Genomic DNA, 21,587 nt, shown 5'->3' with positions numbered 1-21,587 from the left:
TTGTATATAACATCTTCTGCATATTACTGTCTATAATAACTTGATGGTCATTTAAGTTTGAACCCATTCTGTACTCCTCTCCTCCCCAAGTTTTAGGTATGTGGCATCATATTTTACATCACTTATTTTGTGAGTTCCTTAACTGATTTTTTACAGAAAAAGTAATTTTCACTGTTCTTGTTTTCCCTACCTTCATACTGTCACTTTGTTTTTCCTTTTCCACTGACAAAATCCCCTTTAGTAATTTTGGCAAGTCTGTTTCAGTGGTCAAAAACTCCTTTAGTTTTTATTTGTCTGGGAAACTTTTTGTCTCTCTTCATTCTGAATGATAGCTTTGCTGGATAGAGTATTCTTGTCTGCAGACTTTTTTCCCATTCAGCATTTTGAATATATTATGTAATTGCCTTCTGGCTTGGAAAGCTCCTACTGAAAAACCTGCTGATAACCTCATGATGTTTCCTTTGTAAATAATTATCTTCTTGTGTATTTCTGATTTTAATCATTTTTCTTTTTCATTGTCTCTTCCCATTTTATTTACAATATGTCTTGTTGTGGATATGCTTTTGTGGATTTTTTGGGGGGTGTTCTGTATCTCCTGAATCTGTATCTGTTTCCTTCCCTAAATTTGGTAAATTTTAAGCTATTATTTCTTCAAATTATCCCCTCCCCCTTTCCCCTCTCTTCTACTTTTAGACTCTTATAAAACAAATAGTATTATGTAATGGAGACAGTGGATTATTAGTCTATTCTCTACTGCATAATTTTCTTTTTTCTTTTGTTCAGCTTGTTAACATTCTGTTTCTCTGTCTAATAGATCATCTCTGCTTCATCTAGCCTGCAATTTATTTCATCAAATGTGTTTCTGATTTCATTTATTTTACCTTTATATCCGCTATGTCATTCCTTATCTTTGTATTAATGGTCTTACTGAAGCCTTTGACTCTTTTTTCAAGTTAACAAAGTATCTTTATAATCATTACTTGAAATTCTATATAAGGCATGTTACTTATATTTGTTTGATTTAGATTTCTGGCTGTGGCCTGTTCTTTCATTTGGGACAAATTTCTCTGTCTTCTCAATTTTTCTAATCCTCTGTATCTGTTTCTGTGTATTAGCAAAGTCAGCTATGTAAGAATGAAAAATTAAAAAAAAAAATGAGGGGCGCTTGGGTGGCTCAGTTGGTTAAGACTCCGACTTCTTCTCAGGTCATGATCTCATGGTCCGTGAGTTCAAGCCCCGCATTAGACTCTGTGCTGACAGCTCAGAGTCTGGAGTCTGCTTCAGATTCTGTGTCTCCCTCTCTCTCTGACCCTCCCCCATTCATGCTCTGTCTTTCTCTGTCTCCAAAATAAATAAACATTAAAAAAGCTAAAAAAAAAATGATAACATACATGTTTACTTACAAGTGAATTAGAATGAGAGATCAATTTACTTATATATTCAGGTACCACAGAGTTAGGGGGGGCAAATATTTACAATTGTTAGCTCTTCTTGATGGATAGACTTCTTAATTCTGATATAATGCCCCTCTTCATCTCTTGTTACACTCTTTGCTTTAAAATCTAGTTTGGAGGAGACTGAGTGGTTCAGTTGGTTAAATGTCCAACTTTGGCTCTGGTCATAATCTCATAGTTTGTGAGTTTGAGCCCCACGTTGGGCTCTGTGCTGACAGCTCAGAATCTGGAGCCTGATTCAGATTTTATGTTTCCCTCTCTGTCTGCACCCCCCGATGTTCTGTCTGTCTCTTTCTAAAAAAATAAACATTAAAATTATTAAAAAATAAAAATGAATAAAAAATTAGTTTGATATAAGTAAGACTATTCTGGATTTATTTTGACATCTGTTAGCGTGATAGATGGTTCTACATACCCTCACTTTTAGTCCACAGATGTCCTCGGGCCTAAAATAAGTCTCTTGTAGGCAGCGTAGAGATGGGTTTTGTTTTTTTATCCATTCTGATACCTTATGTATTTTTATTGGGGCATTTAGTCCATTTCTATTCAGAGTGATTATTGAAAGATATGAATTTAGTGCCATTGTGTTATCTGTAGATTTTGTTTCTGGTGATTTTCTGAGGTCAAATATATAAAACAATCACAAACATAAGCAAACTCCTTGATAAAATACTGTTATTGTGTGAGACTTTAATAATCTACTTACAGCAAAAGAAAGATCATCTAAGAAGAAAATCAACAAAGAAACAACAGCTCCCAATGACACACTGGGCCAGATGGACTTAACAGATATATCCAGAACATTTTATCCTAAACAGCAGAATACATATTTTCTTGAGTGCACATGGAACATTCTCCAGAATAAATCACATATTGGGCCCAAATCAGCCCTCAACAAGTACAAAAATATGATATCATACCATGTACATTTTCAGATCACAACACTGTGAAACTCAAAATCAACCACAAGAGAAAAAACTTGGAAAGCCCTCAAATACATTGAAGTTAAAGAACATCCCACTCAGGAATGAATGGGTAACCCTAAAATTGAAGAGGAAATTAAAATAAAAATACAAGGAAGCAAAAAAAAATGAAAATATGACATTCCAAACCCTTTGGGATGGAGCAAAGGCAGTTCAAAGAAAATGCATTGCAATTCAGGCCTGTCTCAAGAAGCAAGAAATGTTCCAAGTGCATAACCTAGTCATACACTTAAAGGAGCTAGAAAAGGATCAGCAAATAAAGCCCAAGTCTGCAGAGGGAAAATAATAAAGATTAGAGCAGAAATAAATGATATAGAATCCAAAAATTAAAAAAAAACAGTAGAATATATGAATGAAACTAAAGGAGAGTTCTCTGAAAGAATAAGCAAAATTGATAAACCCATAGCCAGAATTCTCAAAAAGAAAATATAGAAGATCCAAATAGATAAAATGACAAATGGAAGGGGAGAGATTACAACCAACACCACAGAAATACAAACAAATATGAGAAAACTATGAAAGAACATATGCCAACAAACTGGACAAACCGGAAGAAGTGGACAAATTCTTAGAAACTTACACACTACAAAAACTCAAATGGGAAGAAATGGAAAAAATGACCAGACCCATAACCTGCAAAGAAATTGAATTGTTTATCAAAAATCACCCAACAAATAAGAGTTCTGGACCAGATGGCTTCCAGGGGTAATTCTACTAGACATTTAAAGAAGAGTTAATACCTATTCTCCTCAAATTGCTCCAAAGAATAGAAATGGAAAGAAAGGTTCCAAACTAATTCCATGAAGCTAGCATTACCTTGATTTCAAAAGGAGACAAAGATGCCACTGAAAAGGAGAATTACAGGCCAATATCCCTGATGAACCTGGATGCAAAAATTCTCAACATGATACAAGCAAATTGAATTCAACAGTACATTAAAAGTATTATTCAACATGATCAAGTGGGATTTATCCCTGGGCTGCAGAGTGGGTTCAATATTTGCAAATTAATCAGTATGATACACCATATCAATAAAAGAAAGGATAATAATCATATAATCTTTTCAATAGATACAGAAAAAGCATTTGACAAAATATAGTACACTTTCTTCATAAAAACCCTAAAGAAAGTAGGTATAGAAGGAACTGACATTAACCGACGGTTAATTAACTAACCGACATAAAAGCCATATGTGAAAGGCTCACAACTAATATCATCCTCAATGGGGAGAGTCTCAGGGATTTCTCCCTATGATCAGAAACAAGACAGGGATGTTCACTCTCACCACTGTTGTTCAACATTGTACTTAAACTCCTAGTCTCAGCAATAATACAACAAAAAGGAAGGAAATCAAATTGGCAAGAAAGAAAGCAAAGTTTCACTCTTCACAAATGACATGATAATATATATAGAAAACTAGAATGAACAAAAAAATTGCTACAGCTGATACATAAATTCAGCAAAGTCATAGGATATAAAATCAATGAATAGAAATTGGCTGCATTTTTTATACATTAATAATGAAGCAACAGGGAAAGAAATCAAGGAATCAATCCCATTTACATTTGCACCTTAAAGTATGAGATACCTAGGAAAAAAATCTAACTAAAATGGTAAAAGATCTAGACACTGAATACTATAGAAAGCTTGTGAAAGTAATTGAAGAAGACACAATAAAATAGAGAAAAATTCCATGATCATGAATTGGAATAACAAATATTGTGAAAATGTTGATACTTACCAAAGCGATCTACACATTCAATGTGATTCCTGGCAAAATAATGCCAGCATTCTTTACAGAGTTATAACAAACAATCCCAAAATGTGTATAGAACCAGAAAAGATACCAAATAACCAAAGTAACCTTGAAAAAGAAAAACAAAGCTGGAGGAATCACAATCCTGGACTTTAAGCTTCATTAAAAAGTTGTATTCATCAAAACAATATGTTATTGGCACAAAAAACTGCAATACAGAACAACAGAACAGAATAAAGAAACCAGAAATGGACCCAAAAATATATGGCCAACTAATCTTTGACAAAGCAGGAAAGAATATCCAATGGAAAAAAAATACTGTCTCTTCAGCAAATGGTGCTGGGAAAACTGGACAGTGACATGCAGAAGAATGAAAGTGAACCACTTTCTGAAACCATATACAAAAATAAATTCAAAATGGGTGAAAGACCTAAATATGAGATAGGAAACCATGATAATCCTACAGGACAAGCAAGTAGCCATGCTTTGACTGTGGCCACAGCCACTTCTTACTTGACATGCATATGGGGGCAAGATAAATAAAAACAAAAATTTACTATTGTGACCTCATCAGTATAAAAAGCTTCTGCATAGCAAAGGAAATCATCAACAAAACTAAAAGGCAACCAATGGAATGGGAGAATATATTTGCAAATCACATATCAGATAAATGGTTAGCAACCAAAATATAAATAACTTACCAAACTCAATACCCCCAAACCAAATATTCCAATGAAGAAATGAGCAGAAGACATGAATGGACACTTTTCCAAAGAAGACATAAAGATGGCTAACAGACACATGAAAAGATGCTCAACATTGCGCATCATCAGGGATATACAAATCAACACCATGATGAGATACCCCACACCTGTCAGAATGGCTAAATTAATAACTCAGGAAAAACAGATGTTTGTGACAATGGGGAGGAAAGGGAACACTTTTACACTGTTGGTGTGAATGCAAATGGGTGCAGCCACTCTGGAGAACAGTTTGAAAGCTGTTCAAAAAATTAAAAATAGATCTATTCTATGAGCCAGAAATTGCCCTACCAGGTATTTTTCCCAGAGGATACAAAAATGCTAATTCGAAGTTGCATATGCACTGCAATGTTTATAGCAGCACTATCAACAATAGCCAAATTATAGAAAGGGCCCAAATCTCCATCGACAGATCAATGGTTAAAGAAGATATGGTATATATAAAACCACTCAGTGATGAAAAATAATGATATCTTGCCCCTTGCAACAATGTGGATGGAACTTAAGGATGTTATGCTAAGGAAAATAAGTCAGTTAGACAAAGACAGATATCATATGATTTCACTCATATGTGGAATTTGAGAAACACAACAGATGGACATAGGGGAAGGATAGGAAATATAAGAAAAAAACAGAGAGGGAGGCAACCATGAGAGTCTTAAATATAGAGAACAAACTAAGCCTTTCTGGAGGAGTGGGGTGAGTGTTAAATAGGTGATGGGCATTAATGAGGGCACTTTTTGGGACAAGAACTGAGCATCTTATATAAGACATGAGTCACTGGGTCCTGTGCTTGAAGCCAAGACTGCTACACTGTATGTTAACTAACTTGAATTAAAAATAATAAAATAAAAAAGAGAGAGAGAGAAAAAGTCTCCCAGTTTATTTGAGTAAAAGCACACACAAATAAAAAAACATGTGCAGACTATCTAAGAAAGGATTAAATAGAATGAGACTCTGGAGTTAATTGTACATTTCTTTAAAATTTAAAATTTATTTTTGAGAGAGCGGGAAAGAGAGAACACGAATTTTTGAGAGAGGGAAAGAGAGAAAGAGAAAGAACACGAGCGGGGAAGGGGAAGAGAGAGGGAGATAGAAGATACAAAATGGGCTCTGCACCGCCAGCAGAGAGAGTTGAGCTGGGGTCAAACTCACAAATTGTGAGTTCATGACCTGAGCTGAGGTCAGAAGCTTAACTGACTGAGCTACCCATGTGCCCCTGGACTTAATTATGCATTGTTTTATCATATCAATAAACATATATGAAAAATATATTTAGACGAGGCAACATATCATCACACATATATATGTTTCTGGTTGCTTCAGTCATTGATGTATATTTAAGTCTTTATTTTGATTTCTATAATCTCATAATTATTTGAAACACTATATGTACAATATTTTTCTTGCAAATTATATCTAAAAAACATCAAAATAGTTGCACCAATAGAAATTATTACAACTTAAATATCCACCGAAGGGGACAAGTTAAATACATTATGACCTAAGCATAAAAGAGAGCAGTTGTTGGTAATAAAAGTAAAACAAGATTTCATCTAGCAGTATTTTAGATATACATATATGTTACTATATGAATTATATTAATCTGTGCATTAGACAGTCTAAAATTTTTTGTGATACATAGAACAAGATGACTATTTTATTTTTGTTTTCGATGTAACACATATTTTTTTGGTATTAAGGATATCATTTATTTATTTTTCCAAATTTTTATTTACATTTTACTTAGTTAACATATAATGTAATATTGGTTTCAGGAGTAGAATTCAGTGATCATCCCTTATCTATACACCCAGTTCACATCTTAACAAGTGGCTTCCTTAATACCCATCACCCATTTAGCTAATTCCCCACCCACCTCCCTCCATCAACACCCAGTTTATTCTCCATCATTGAGTCTTTTATGGTTTGCTTTCCTCTCTTTTTTTCCCTTTCTCATATGTACCTCTGTTTTGTTTCCAAATACCACATATGAGTACAATCACATGGTATTTGTCTCTCTGACTTATTTTGCTCAGCATAAAACACTCTAGCTCCATCCACACTATAATTTGGCTACTGTTGACAATGCAGGTATAAACATTGGGGTTCATGGACCCTTTCAAACCTGTATTTTTTGGATTCTTTGGGTAAATACCTAGTAGTCTAATTGCTGGGTTATAGAGTAGAACAAATTTCAACTTTTGGAGGAAACTGCATACTGTTTTCCAGAGTGGTTGCCCCAGTTTGCATTCCCACCAACTGTTTAAGAGGGTTCCCCTTTCTTAATCCTTGCCAACATCTGTTGTTTCCTGTGTTGTTAAATTTAGCCATTCTGACAGGTGTGAGATGTTAGCTCATCATGATTTTGTGTGTATTTCCCTAACTAAGAGTGATCCCATTGGCTGTTTGATGTCTTTTTTTTTTTTTTTTTTTTTTTTTTTTTTGGTTCCATACAAATTTTAGGATTTTTGACTCTGGCTCTGTGAGATATGCTGGTGTGTTTTGTTTTTTTTTTTTTTGTTTTTTTTTTTTTTTTTTTGCCAAGCTATCATTAAATGTGTAGATTGCTGTGGGTAGTATAGATATTTTAACAATGTTTGCTCTTCTAATTCATAAGCACGGAATTTTTTACCCAATTCTTTGTGTACTCTTCACTTTTTTTCATAACTTTTCTATAATTTTCAGAGTGAGTACAGATCTTTTACCTTTTTGTTTACATTTATCCATGGGTTACCTTTTTGTTTACATTTATCCATGGGTGTCTTGATTTTGGAGAAATATTAATTGGGATCATTTCCTTAATTTATTTTTCTGCTTCTAGTTATTGGTGTATAGGAATGCCACAGATTTATTTACATTGACTTTATGCCCCGCACTTTGCTGAATTAATGTATTAGTTCTAGCCATTTTTTTGTTGGAGGCTTTTAGGCTTTCTATGTAGAGTATCATGTTGTCTATAGAAAGTGAAAGTTTGACTTCTTCCTTTCCAATTTGGATGCTGTTTATTTCGTTTTTTTTCTTATTTCTGAAGCTAAGTACTATGGTAAATATTCATGGTGAGAGTGGACATCCCTGTCTTCTACTGGACCTTAGGGGAAAAAGCTCTCAGTTTTTCTTTAGCTGTAGTGTGCCATATGTGGCTTTTGTGATGTTGAGGTATGTTCCATCTATATCTATTTTGTTGAAGGTTTTTTTTTTTTATCAGGAATGAATATTGTATTTTGTCAAATATTTTTCTGCATATATTGACAGGATCATACAGTTTTTATTCTTTCTTCTATTAATGTGATGCATCATGTTGATGGATTTGCTAATATTAATACAGACCTCTAGGCAAAGGATAAATCCACTTGATTGTTGTGAATAATTCTTTTAATGTACTGTTGAATTCAATTTGCTAGTATCTTGTTGAGAATTTTTGCATCCATGTTAATTAGGGCTATTGGCCTATGATTCTCCTTTTCAGTGGGGTCTTTGTCTGGTTTTGGAATCAATGTAATGCTGGCTTCATAGAAAGAGTTTGGAAGTTTTCCTTCCATTTCTATTTTTTTTGGAACAGTTTGAGAAGTATAGGTATTAACTATAAATATTTGGCAGAATTCCCCTTTGTAGAATTTTGATTGTTGGGATAAATTTGGTTATTCATTCAGTAAAATTCCTGGTTATGAGTCTGTTCAAATTTTCTGTTTCTTCCTGTTTTAGTTTTCATAATTTGTATGTTTCTAGGAATTGTCTATTTCTACCAGATTATTCAGTTTGTTGGCATATCATTTTTCACTATAATCCATTTCTCCTATAATTGTTTTATTTTTCTAGGGTTTCATTGTGATTATTCACCTTTCTTTTGTGATTTTATCCATTTCATTCCATTCTCTTCTTTTTGATAAGTCTGGCTAAGGGTGTATCTATTCTATTAATGATTTCAAAGCACCAGTTCCTAGCTTCATTGCTCTGTTCTGTTTTTATTATTGTTGTTGTTTGTTGTGTACATTTTTTTCAAATATTTATTTATTTTTCTTTCCTCTGGCTTTATATTTCATTTGATATTACTCTTCTTACTCCTTAATGTGTATGGTGAGGTTGTGTGTTTCAGAGTTTTCTTGCTCCTTGAAGTAGGCCTATATTGCTATATACTTCTTTCTTAGGAACACCTTTGTTGCATCCCTGTTTTTGAACTGTCACGTTTTTATTTTTATTTGTTTCCATGTATTTTTTTATTTCTTTAATTTCCTGGCTAACTCATTCATTCCTTAGTAAGATGTTCTTAATCTCCATGTAGATGTTGTTTTCCCAAATTTTTACTTGTGGCTCACTTTAAGTTCCATAGCTTAAAGTGTGAAAGGTCTTTATAGGTCTGAAAATATGCATGGTATGATATCAGTCTTTTTGTATTTCTTGAGGACTGATTTGTAACTCAGTATGTTATCTATTATGGATAACATTTCATTTACAGTTGAAAAGAATATGTATTTCACTGCTTTATGATTAAATGTTCTGAACATATTTGCTAACTCCACCTGATAAAGTTTGTCATTCAAAGCTATGCTTGCTTATTGATTTTCTGCTTAGATTATCTGTTCATTGTTGTAATTGGGGTTTTAAAGTCCCCTACTATTATTGTGTTATTATCCATGAAATTCTTTATGTTTGTTACTAATTGATTTGTGCATTTGTGTGCTCCTAAGTTGTGTTATAAATATTTACCTTAGTTAGATTTCTTGATGTTTAGACCCCTTAGTTATGATATAATACCCTTCTTCATCTCTTGTTACAGTTTTTGGTTTAAAATCTAGTTTGTCTGATAGAAGTACGGCTACTCTGACATTTTTTTGGCAAACATTAGAATGATAGATGTTTCTCTATCTCCTCACTTTCACTCTGTAGGTGTCTTTAGGTCTAAAATGAGTTTCTTGTAAATAGCATATAGATGGGTCTTTTCAAAAATCAAATCTAAAATATCTGGTATCTTTTGATTGGAGTATTTAGTCAATTTACATTCACAATGATAATTGAAAGATATTAACTTAGTGCCATTTTGTTACATGTTAAGTGGGAGTTTCTGGTGCTGTTCTCTGTTTCTTTCTAGTCTTTGTTGCTATTGATTTTTCCCCCCTCGGAGTTCCCATTGCTTTTCATGCAGCTGGTTTAGTGGTCACAAACTCCTTTAACTTTTGTTTGTCTTGGAAATTCTTTATCTCTTCTATTACTTTTTTAATTTTTTTAAATGTTGATATATTTTTGAGAGAGAGAGGCAGAGTGTAAATGAGGGAGGGTAGAAAGATAGGGAGACACAGAATCTAAACCAGACTCCAGGCTCTGAGCTGTCACCACAGAGCCTGATCTGGGCTTGAACTCATGAAGCATGAAATCATAACCTGAGCCAAAGTCAGAGGCTTAACTGACTGAGCCACACAGGCCCCCCTCTCTTCTTCTATTCTGAATGACAGCCTTGCTGGATAAAGTATTCTTTTCTGCATATTTTCCCCATTCAGCCCAATGAATATATTATGCACTCCCTTCTGGCTTGCCACCTTTCTGTGGACAAACCTGCTGCAAAACTAATCTGTCTTCCCTCATAGATTAAAGACTTTTCCCTTACTGCTTTCAGGATTCTTTCCTTCTCTGTGTATTTTGTAAATATGACTATGATATGTCTTGGTGATGGCTGACACTGGTGGATTTAATGGGAGTTTTTTTGTGCCTCTTGGATTTCTATATCTATTACCTTCCCCAGATGAGGGAAATTTTAAGCCATAATTGGCTCAAACAACCTTCTGCTCTTTTCTATTTCTCTTCTTCCTCTGGGTATCCTATGGTATCATTGTAATTATGCTTGAGGAGTTATTGAGTTCCTTAAGTCTACATTTGTGATCCAATATATCTCTTTATGACTTTTTTCCAGCTTCATTATTTACCATACTTTTGTTTTCTATTTCACTGAATCATTCCTCTGCTTTGTCCATCCTACGCAATAGCATCCATTCAGTTTTGCACTAGAGTTATAGTTTTGTTTTTTTTAATTTCAGCCTGACAAGATTTTAGTTATTTTATTCATGAAATAAGTGATTCTTTAGTGTTTCCTATGCTTTTCTCAAGCTCAGCTAGTATATTTATGATTATCACTTTAAACTCTGGTTCAGATATCTCACTTGTATCTAAATTGATTGAATTTCTGTCTGTGAATTTTTCCTGTCTTGTCTTTTGGGGTGAATTTCTCTGTTTTACAATTTTTTTTCTTGGTTATTATTTTGTGTCTGTGTGATTGTTAGGGAAGTCTGTTGTATTCCTAGACAACAGGACAGAGTTGTGGCTATATTAAGGAGGAGTAAAAACAGTTAATAAGCTAGATCCTAGGTGTGTTTTGCTCTACTAGTAGAAGAAGCTTTATTAAACAAACAAAAGTAAACAAAACAAAGACAAGGAAGCCAGATCCCATTTCCCATTTCCCATTTCCCCTGAAGTTTTAAAGTACTTTGATTAGTAGACTTGTTGAATGTGAGGAGTTTGTGTTTGTCTTCTGGGGATGGGGCCACTGATTCTCAGGTGGGCTTGGCCTAGAGGAGATGCACCTGCAATGAACAGTGGGGTGGGGTTTTGGTGTAAGCACCTCTGGCCTCTACTGGGTAGCACTTTTTGCCACTGATGTTGTGCAGTGTTGATGGGTGGGTGGGAAAATGGCATTGCCTGCTCTCTTGTCCCTGAAAAAGGGAGTTCAGACTTGCTACTCATTAGGAAGCCCTCACAAAAAAGCAAACACCTGTTTTGTGTCCCCAGCTTTGGCCAGATCTCTGCCTTCACCCTGCCTGTGTTTGAGCTGTCTGCCTGCTAGGTGACACAATACTACTTTGTTTTATCTCAGGCATGTAGCTGGGTTTCGAAACTCCAAACTCCAAATTTTAGGGAACAGAACAACATGGACCCATCCTGACCCTCTGGGGCAGGGTCTTTCAGAGTTTTTGCCATTTGCCAGTGTATCTCAAAAAAGCAGTTGCATAACCATGCATTAGTTCAGAGTTTATGGTAAAGTACAACAGAACGTTGGCACTAAGTTTTGCAGCCCACAGCAAGCAACTTTGTTTCAATGATAGGGTGAGAGCAGCAAAGATGTGTTGCCAGTTCTTTTTGTCCCTGAAGAAACTGTGACACCACTCCCAAATGCACTTCAGGTAGGAGTACTGTTTCTCACTGTTTGACCCAGGGTATCTTCAGACCATGGTGCCTACTCCTGGGTCTCCACCCTCCTTATGCACCAGAACACCACCAACACTGCAAGGCATAACCCCAGTGATGGCATGGACCTCTAAATCTTCAGCCTTTGTGTTTTGCTTCTTATAATAACTTGCTGCAGTCAACCCCTCCCCTTTTCCCAGTGAAAGGTTTCAGGGAAGTTTGTCCTGTTCACTTCCCTCATGAATTTTCACTCTCTCTCTCTTTCTGTCTCTTTCACTTCTCTCATCATGATCAGGACTTCCTTCCCTTCACAGCACCCACAGTTCTTTTCTCCCCAAAGTCAACTCTTGGAAGCTCCTACCTTCCAAGATGTGGCCTTTTTTTCTACCTCTAGTTGTGAAGATGTGCGGTCTCCGTGCTCAGATTGGTTTCTTGGGTGTTCAAAGTGATTTGGTGTTTATCTAGCAGTGTCCCAAGGATGAGACAAGCTTAGTGTATCCCTACTCCTCTACCATCTTAACTCCTCTCAATGTAACACCTTTAAACATTTTTTTAATGTTTTTTAAAATTTTTGAGAGAGACAGATCACAAGTGGGGGACGGGCAGAGAGAGAGGGAGACACAGAATTTGAAACAGGCTTCAGGCTCTCAACTGTTAGCACAGAGACCAACGTGGGGCATGAACTCATGTACTGTGAAATCATGACCTGAACCAATGTTGGGCGCTCAACCAACTGAGCTACCCAGGTGCCCCAACACCTTTGTAAATATAATTCACATATCATAAAATTTTCCATTTTATTTTTTTAAAATGTTTATTTTATTTCTTTAGAGAGAGAGAGAGAGCGTGAGTGACTGGGGCAGAGGGTAGGGGATCTGAAGCAGGCTCTGTGCTGACAGCAGAGAGCCTGATGTGGGACTCAAACTCATGAACTGTGAGATCATGACTTGAGCTGAAGTCAGACACTTAACTAACTGAGCCACCCAGGCACCTCCAAAATTTCCCATTTTAACGTATACTCTGCAGTGAATTTTAGTGTATTCAGAGAATTGTATACCATCACCACTATTTAAATTTAGAACATTTCCATTACTTTAAAAACTAAATTCTATACCCAATGCCAGTGACTACCAATTTTGTCCTAGGTTCAGTCACTGACACCACTAATTTCCTATCTGTCTTGTGAATTTTTCTAATCTGGATGTTTCATGTGAATAGAATCATATAATATGTGGTCGTATGAATCAGGATTTTTTTTGCTGAGCGTAATATTCTCAAGCTTCATCATTTTTGTTGCATGACTATACTACAAATCTGTATTTTGGAAGAGAAATACTGAGACTATTAAGACTGTGATTTTAAAATGTTCTGTATTGCTTGCTTTTTTACTTTAAAATTATATTCTTTACTTATTTATATTTATTTATATTTATACTTATTTATATTTATATTTACTTATACACATATTATATGTGTATAAGACTGTAATTTTCTTTGTATTCTGTATTTGTAAATATGTTAAAAACTACATATTCAGAAAAAATATGCAAGTATATATATTTGTAAATACCAAGGGAACACACTCAACTGAAGCAATATTACCTATCTTCCAAAAGTCACTAAAAATTATAGCACAGAAACTATTCTGCTCCAGAGGTCAAATTAGCTTTAGTGACAGGAAATATATTAATATATTTCAACATTAATTAAATTAAGAATTATGTCATCATCAAACTCAGCACTAATTTTTAGTAAAACCTAATAATATGTCAGCATTGAATTTATCCCCATAGCATATATGAAGTGTGCAACATGATGCATGTTTCCCAAACTTCCAGAAATAAGAAAAGTCTATTTGCAATTAAATACTCTTGTGTTTATCAGTATAACTAAACATGTGAAATACATATGAGTTTTGAAATTGGAATAAAAATTTAAATTATGCTTATTTTTAGGATATTATGATTGCATGCCTAGAAAATTACTAAAAACACATTGAAGCAATTATTTAATAAGAAGCTATTGTAATATCTACATCAATAAAAATGAGCTAAGAAGAATTTTGTAATGATGCTATGAGTGAAATAAACTTTTAAGATAATTCTGAATGAGAAGGGGAAATGATGAGGACTTGAAAAAAGTTAGAAAATTATATCTTGCTTTTTAAAAAAAATAGTATAATCTAAAATATAGGAAGGGAGAAAACAAATCCTTTCTAAACTAGATCTCAAAGCCAGAAGTCATGACAAAACAGATTAGTACATTTGGCTAGATTAAATTAAACCTCATATGCAAAATATTATTACAAAAAATATAAAAACAAAAAAAAGAGAAAATAATTGCCCTTATACCTGAAAATCATGAGACAATTAAGTTCTAAATTTCCGAACATATGTAAAGCTTAAAGAAAGCAATGAAGATTCATAAATATAGGAAAAAAGTATAAAAAGACATCCCACACAAAATTAAGGCAAGTGGTTCATACACACTTTAAAACTTGTTCAACCTTACTGTATATTAAGTATACACACCTTAAGGTAATGGATTTTTTTTTCCTATTGTAATGTTAAAGAAAGATGTAAAATTGGAATAGTCTCTGTCTTGTTAGTTTTTGTCACAACTTTGGTGATAAATGAGGTAATCCCTATGAAATCTCTTTCTTTCCAAGGACAATGTGTTTTGTTTTGTTTTGTTATGTTTGTTTTGTTTTGTTTTGTTTTGTTTTTAATTTGGGTCTATTCCCAGGGTATTTACTTACCCACTCAATGGAGAATCTCTTTAAAACTGAAAAAGCATGGACAGGAACCTATGGTTCTTAGTGCTCTCTGCCAAGGCAAAATCCTGTATAAGATCATGTTGGTGGTGATTCTACTGTCCTTGCTCTGAATGTGGTTATGGCTGCTATTTTGCTTTGAAACCCTTGTCAGACGATTACACTTCTGTAAGTATTCATTTTCTTACCTTTATGTGTGTGATAATCCATTTCAAACCTCAGAGTTAACATGGGTGAACTGCACAGAGTAAGCGTATTGAACATTAGCTGTTAGCATTATCCTTTGAAAGTCCACAAAAAGAGATAGAAAGGAGGAGAGCCTGTTAAACCAACCTCTATAATCCATTGGACTTGGATGTGCCCCATCCTGTAAAGAATTGAGATATTAAGTCTGTTTTCACAAAGAGAAGCACCATGCTGAAGAAGAGTGCTAAAGTAAAACTTCTGTAAAAGTTTTTAATGGTGATAACCAGGGATACAGTCAAGTCTAAGTTTCAACATTACATAAGACTTTTTAGCTTATAAACCTTAGGAGTGAGACCACCTGTGTTCAAATCCTTCCTCTACCCTGTGTGACATGGGACTAGTTTTTTAAGCTCTCCACAGCTCCAATCTCTTCATATAATGAGTTGTGTTCAGTATGGATGTAAGTCATATTCAATAATACATAAAAATATATTAGAGTGTGACTGGTGTAGGTAATTAGGCAAGATCTCACTTTCCCAACAGTGCATTTAGTAAATTGTGATTTACACTTGGCTTTGGCAAACTTGACAAAATGCATGCTTTCTGAGATCCATTTATTCTGAAAAAGAAAACAAACTAACAAAACAATAAAACAGAACAAAACTCTCATCTGTTCTACTTGAAAGGAATAGAGTGGGAGAGGACGTTACTGAATAAATATTCCTCTTAAAAACTGAGAATAAACTGAGGGTTGATGGGGGCTGGGAGGGAGCGGAGGGTGGGTGATGGGTATTGAGGATGGCACCTTTTGGGATGAGCACTGAGTGTTGTATGGAAACCAATTTGACAATAAATTTCATATTTAAAAAAAGAAGATACAGGGATTTCAACATGAGCTATTTAAAACACAAAGATGAGCAGTTAACATTAAAATATTTATGGGACTAGAAATATTTTAAGAGACTTATCAAAATATAAGATACTTGAACTTTATTTCTACAAATATCTGCTTTAGCTTGTTAATACAAACAAAATGAAAAAATATAATACACTGGCTTGGTCAAAAATAGTTAAGCATTTGACAGTTGTTTCAACACTTATAGCTTGAGATATTCTCATCAGTGGCAGGTCCAAGGAAGTGAAGAGAGGCCATTGTCAGCTTCATTCTTAGCCCAGGCATGGAAGCCAGGGTGAATCAGGCTATGGGAAGTCTGTTGGTATTTTGAGGGACAAAGATGTCTCTTTCCCTGCTATAACACACTTATAAGAGTACAATGATAGTGTAAAGTGTTTCTTAAATTTATTTATTTTGAGAGAGATAGGTAGAAAGGGCAGAGACAGAGAGGGAGAGAATCTCAAGCAGGCTCTGTACTATCTGTGCAGACCCTACCTGGGGCTCTTATCTTGCAAACGGTGAAATCATGACCTGAGCCAAAATCAAGAGTCGGATTCAAAACTGACTGAGCCACTCAGGTGCTCCAGGAATTTCTTAATACCAGTTAAAAGTTTATGTTTTTATTTCATAATTAATTAAGATATTCATAACCACCTTTTGTCAAGACATAAAACAACTTGTTCCTACTCTCTGAGGAAAAAAAAAACAAAAACCTCTATAGAAAGCCTTTTCTTCTAAGTCTGTAATTAGCAAAACAGTTTGCTATAACACTAGAATTCAGAACACAAGCAAGAGAGCCACAGTGGGAAAAAGGTAGATATGAGTTGGACACAGACAAGTACATTCTATCTTCTGGCTAGTTTTGGAGTAAAGATGAAACAATTCACAACCATCGGTCTGTATCTAGAATTTTATTCGAACTTTATTTCACTTTCATTTATTCAATAACACATTCAAATATTCCACGCATCTCCTTTCTCTTAAGTTATTTTGAGTTTGCTCTTTCCTTCACATACCTATTGGTGTACACTGATTCCAGACCTTCATTATATGGTCATAAGTGTACTATTAAAATAATATGCTCTCTGCTTCCCTTTAACACACAAAAAAAATCTTTCTTCAAAAGTTACTGAACATAAAGAACAACTAAGTTCTCAGAAATGCCACCTTTGTTATGTCATTCTCTTCAAACCCTGGAGTGTCATTTACTGTCATTGTAGACATAGTAAAGGCTGAGCCACTCAGTTCATGTCCTGCAATTCCTTACATCCCTACCCCACAAAATGTCTTCACACCTTTCCTATCAAGCATTCTATGTACACCTCTTCAGACTGCCTTGATCCTCCTTTGTTCACAGTGCATTCCCTGGTTTAAATAACACCTGTTCTCTTTTCTTATTTATACAGTATCATTATTCCAAGGGCTAATAATTTAATTTCCCACATTCTATATCCAATCCACTGTGATTCCTCAGAATTCCTGGTGCAGTTAATGTCTGACTGCCTTTGGCCCCCCAAACTCTATCTTTCAAGTTTATAAGAATTGTATGGTAGGAATGTATTATATTCTCTATTGTTGAATAATTAATATGTAATTCAGAATAAATAATTATAAGATAAATAACTATCTCCAGAAGAAAGTTGAGGTTGCTGCTGAGACTGATTCTGTAGCCTACTTCAGATTTTTTTCTCTCTCACTCTCTGCCCTCCCCGCCCCTGCTCACACTCTTCTCTCTCTCTCTCTCTCAAAAATAAGTAACTATTAATAAATATATACAGAATGGGTCTGAGTGCAGAAAAATAGTCAATAACATTCCATTGGAATTTACCTAATAAGTATTTCAATGAACAAGAATAATTCATATTATTGAAAGTTTCTTACAATTTCAAGAATTGCAAACAAACTCAAAAACAATACAATGCAACAATAACCCAATGCACACACAAAAAAAAGAAATAAACTTTTTAATAAAGAAAAAAAGCCTTACCATTTGAAAGTTTTTCAAAATTTCCTGACTCAGGCATAATGGAGGAAGAATGGATAAGTACAAGAAATGGTGTTTGTTAAAGGCCTTCTTGCTAGTGAATTATGCCAGATGTTTTTATATGCATTATCTAATTGAATCAAATTGGAAAGCTCACTCTGTACATTGAATAAATTTATACTCTGATATTTATTCAAGATTAAAAGATATTAAATGAGTAAGCTGGAATTTATATTTGGGGCTGATTCCTCATATTCCATGGTTTGTCTTACTACTTATTGCAATACACATTATAAAACTTTCCATGTTAGAGAAATCCAGAGTATAGTCCTTGCTCTAGACAGATAGATGAGGTGGGTGATTTGGAATGGGCTGACACCCCCTTCAGTCATTCCACAGTGTTATCACTGTGGTTCAATGACCTCGATGGAGGCTTTCTGGTGTTACTCTCATGTGGTATTATATAGTTTGATAGATGTACATGACAGTAAGGGAAAGGGAAATTAAGAAACTACAACAATAAATTGTCTTCAGCTGAGTCTTAAGTTGTTTACTTTATTTTTTGTAGTAATTGATTAAATATCCAGAGAAATGGAAAACTTCACCTCTGGAGGAACATTCTTCCTCATGGGCTTCTCAGATATTAGGGAGATCCAGATCTTACATGCGGTCCTGTTTTTGCTAATTTACCTAGCAGCCATACTGGGGAACATTCTCATCATCACCCTCACCACCAAGGATCATCGGCTCCACACTCCAATGTACTTTTTCCTGAAGAACCTGTCTTTTCTGGATCTCTGCCTCATTTCCATCACTGTTCCCAAATCCATCATGAACTCTCTAATGAATCAAAACACAATTTCCTTTCTTGGATGTGTTTCACAGGTCTTTTTCTTCTTCCTCTTAGCCAGTACAGAAGTAGCACTACTCACAGTCATGTCTTATGACCGCTATGTTGCCATCTGCCATCCTCTCAGATATGACGTCATCATAGGCCATGAAACTTGCATACAGATGGCCACCTCTTCATGGATCAGTGGATGTCTCAATGCAATTCTTCATACAGCTTCTACCTTTTCCATATCCATATGCAGGCCTCCTGAAGTTAATCAGTTCTTCTGTGATGTCCCACAACTCCTCTCTCTTGCCTGTTCATATAACATTGGGGAATTAGTAGTCATTGGCCTCAGCCTACTGTTAGATTTTGGCTGTTTTGTGTTTATTGATATTTCTTACTATTATGTATTCTCCACTGTGCTGAGGATGCCCTCTGTAGAAGGCAGGCACAAAGCTATCTCTACATGTTTGCCTCACCTCATTGTTGTGACTCTGTTTCTCTCTTCTGGGTTTTTTGCCTATTTACACCCCTTATCCAAATCTCCATCACTCTTTGATTTGCTAGTTTCAGTATTCTATACTGTGGTGCCACCCACCATAAACCCCCTCATCTATAGTCTGAGAAATAAGGATATGAAGATGGCACTAAGGAAATTGTTAATGAGAAAATATTGTCTATCAAACTAAAGAGTTAATATTGCATACGTTGTGATCTTTTTATTCACTGACATGATTATATAAATAATCCATTTCATAGTCTAGTAATAATACTGGATATATAGAGTAAAAGTTATCATGAAAAATTTAATTGTACTTATTAAAGTGCAATTAAGAAGCATCCTCATTGTTTAGATCAAGTTGATGGCAAAACCCATAGGTTTCTACTTGGAAGTGTACAGATATATGCTGACTTATATTTGTCATACTAATGGGAAGGTCCTTTTCTGTGATGAATGGTAAATTGTACAGGATACTGGAACATCAGAAATAAACTTGGGCTCTTCTAGATAAACTGATAATGTAGTAACTCTTAAGAAAGTTAATATGTAAAATGCCACATGACACAATATACATAATGCATTCTCAAATTAAAGGAAAGAGACAGAGGTAGGTGATGTCTGCACAGCACTGTGAATGTATTAAATGCCACTAAACTGTACATATTAAGATGTATAGTTTCATGTTGTGTTGATTTCATCTCAACAAGGCAAAAGTAAAAACAATGTGTTGTCCATCTGACTTCCCCTTTTCATAAGGTACTATATGACATTTTCTGGCATCATTTGTGTCCCTGAAGTCTAGTGAGAAGACACAGATATACAAAATGTGATTTTATTCAAAGTGCTAAGTGGAAAAAAATCTGTATTCAAGAATAATCTATCCAGCAAGGCTATCTATTATTCAGAACAGAAGGAGAGATAAAGAATTTCCCAGAAAGGGGCGCCTGAGTGGCTCAGTTGGTTGAACATCCGACTTCGGCTCAGGTCATGATCTCACATTTCATGAGTTCGAACCCTGAGCCAGGCTCTGTGCTGACAGCTCAGAGCCTGGATCCTGCTTTGGATTCTGTGTCTCTTTGTCTCTCTGCCCCTCCCCCGCTCACACTCTGTCCTTTCTTTCAAGCATAAACAAACATCAAAATAAAAATAAAAATAAAAATAAAAATAAAAGAGTTTCCCAGAAAAACAAAATTAAAGGAGTTCGTGATTACTTAACTGACCCTGCAAGAAATATTAAAGGGCACTGTGACACAGTGAGGAAGACAAGAAAGGATCATAGGAAGTCCCCGAAGCAATGAGAAAATGAATAATAAAATGACAATAAATACATATCTATCAATAATAACTTTGCCTTTAAATGAACTAAATGCTCCATTGAAAACACTTAGGTGTCAGTATGGATAAAAACAAAACAATACCCATATATATGCTTCCTACAAGAGACTTCTTTTAGATTTAAAGTTATGTACAGATTGACAGTGGGGTGTGGAAAAACATTTATCCTGCCAAAGAATGCCAAAAGAAAGCAAGAGAAGCAATACTTATATCAGACAAACTAGACTTTATAAGAAAGACAATAGCAAGAGATAGAGAAGGACACAATATATTCATAAATGGGACAATCTAACATGAAGATCTAACAATTGTAAATATTTATGTACCTGACATGGAAGCACACGAATATATAAAATAATAACAAACATAAAGGAATGATTTGATAATGATACACTAATAATAGGAAACTTTAACTCCCCACTGACAAATGCATGAAAGTTAAACAACATGCTGCTAAACACTGAATGGATCAACAAGGAAATGAAAGAAGAAATTTTAAAAACACATGGAATTAAAAATAAACACAATGATCCAAAATCATTGGGATGCAGCAAAAGAAGTCCTATGAGGGATATTTATAACAATACAGGCCTAATTCAAGAAGCAAGAAATTTTTAAGATATAAAACCTAATCTTACACCTAAAATAGCCAGAAAAAGAAAAACAAAGCCTAAATCCAGCAGAAGGTAGGGTATAATGATGATTAGAGCAGAAATAAATGTTATAGAAACCACACACACACACACACACACACAAACAACCCACAATAAAACGAATCAATAAAATCAGGAACTGGTTCTTTGAAAAAAATATATACAAACTTCTAGCCAGACTTATCAAAAAGAAAAGTGAAAGGACACAAATAAACAAAATCAAATATGGGACCAGAGAAATAATATGCAACAGCACATAATTTCAAAGAATTATAAAAGTACATTATGAAAAACTAT

At 34.7% G+C, this 21,587-nt stretch overlaps 1 protein-coding gene across 1 annotated transcript; it reads left to right on the top strand.

The window, feature by feature from the left end:
* The first annotated feature begins 18,556 nt into the window (after window positions 1–18,556).
* LOC124509070 (olfactory receptor 14A16-like) lies at window positions 18,557–19,489 on the top strand. The gene has a single exon (XM_047075682.1). It carries the CDS (start codon window positions 18,557–18,559, stop codon window positions 19,487–19,489), a length of 933 nt encoding a protein of 310 aa, XP_046931638.1.
* Window positions 19,490–21,587: the final 2,098 nt, after the last annotated feature.

Source organism: Lynx rufus, unplaced genomic scaffold, assembly GCF_022079265.1.
Source record: "Lynx rufus isolate CCGP_SWC_20201006 ecotype Redwood Valley unplaced genomic scaffold, mLynRuf1.p SCAF_1, whole genome shotgun sequence".
Lineage (NCBI taxonomy): Eukaryota > Metazoa > Chordata > Mammalia > Carnivora > Felidae > Lynx > Lynx rufus.
This window is presented reverse-complemented; position numbering and strand designations above follow the sequence as displayed.

Coding starts and splice junctions, on each gene's coding strand:
- LOC124509070 (XM_047075682.1), top strand. CDS start 18,557: ATGGAAAACTTCACCTCTGGAGGAACATTCTTCCTCATGGGCTTCTCA.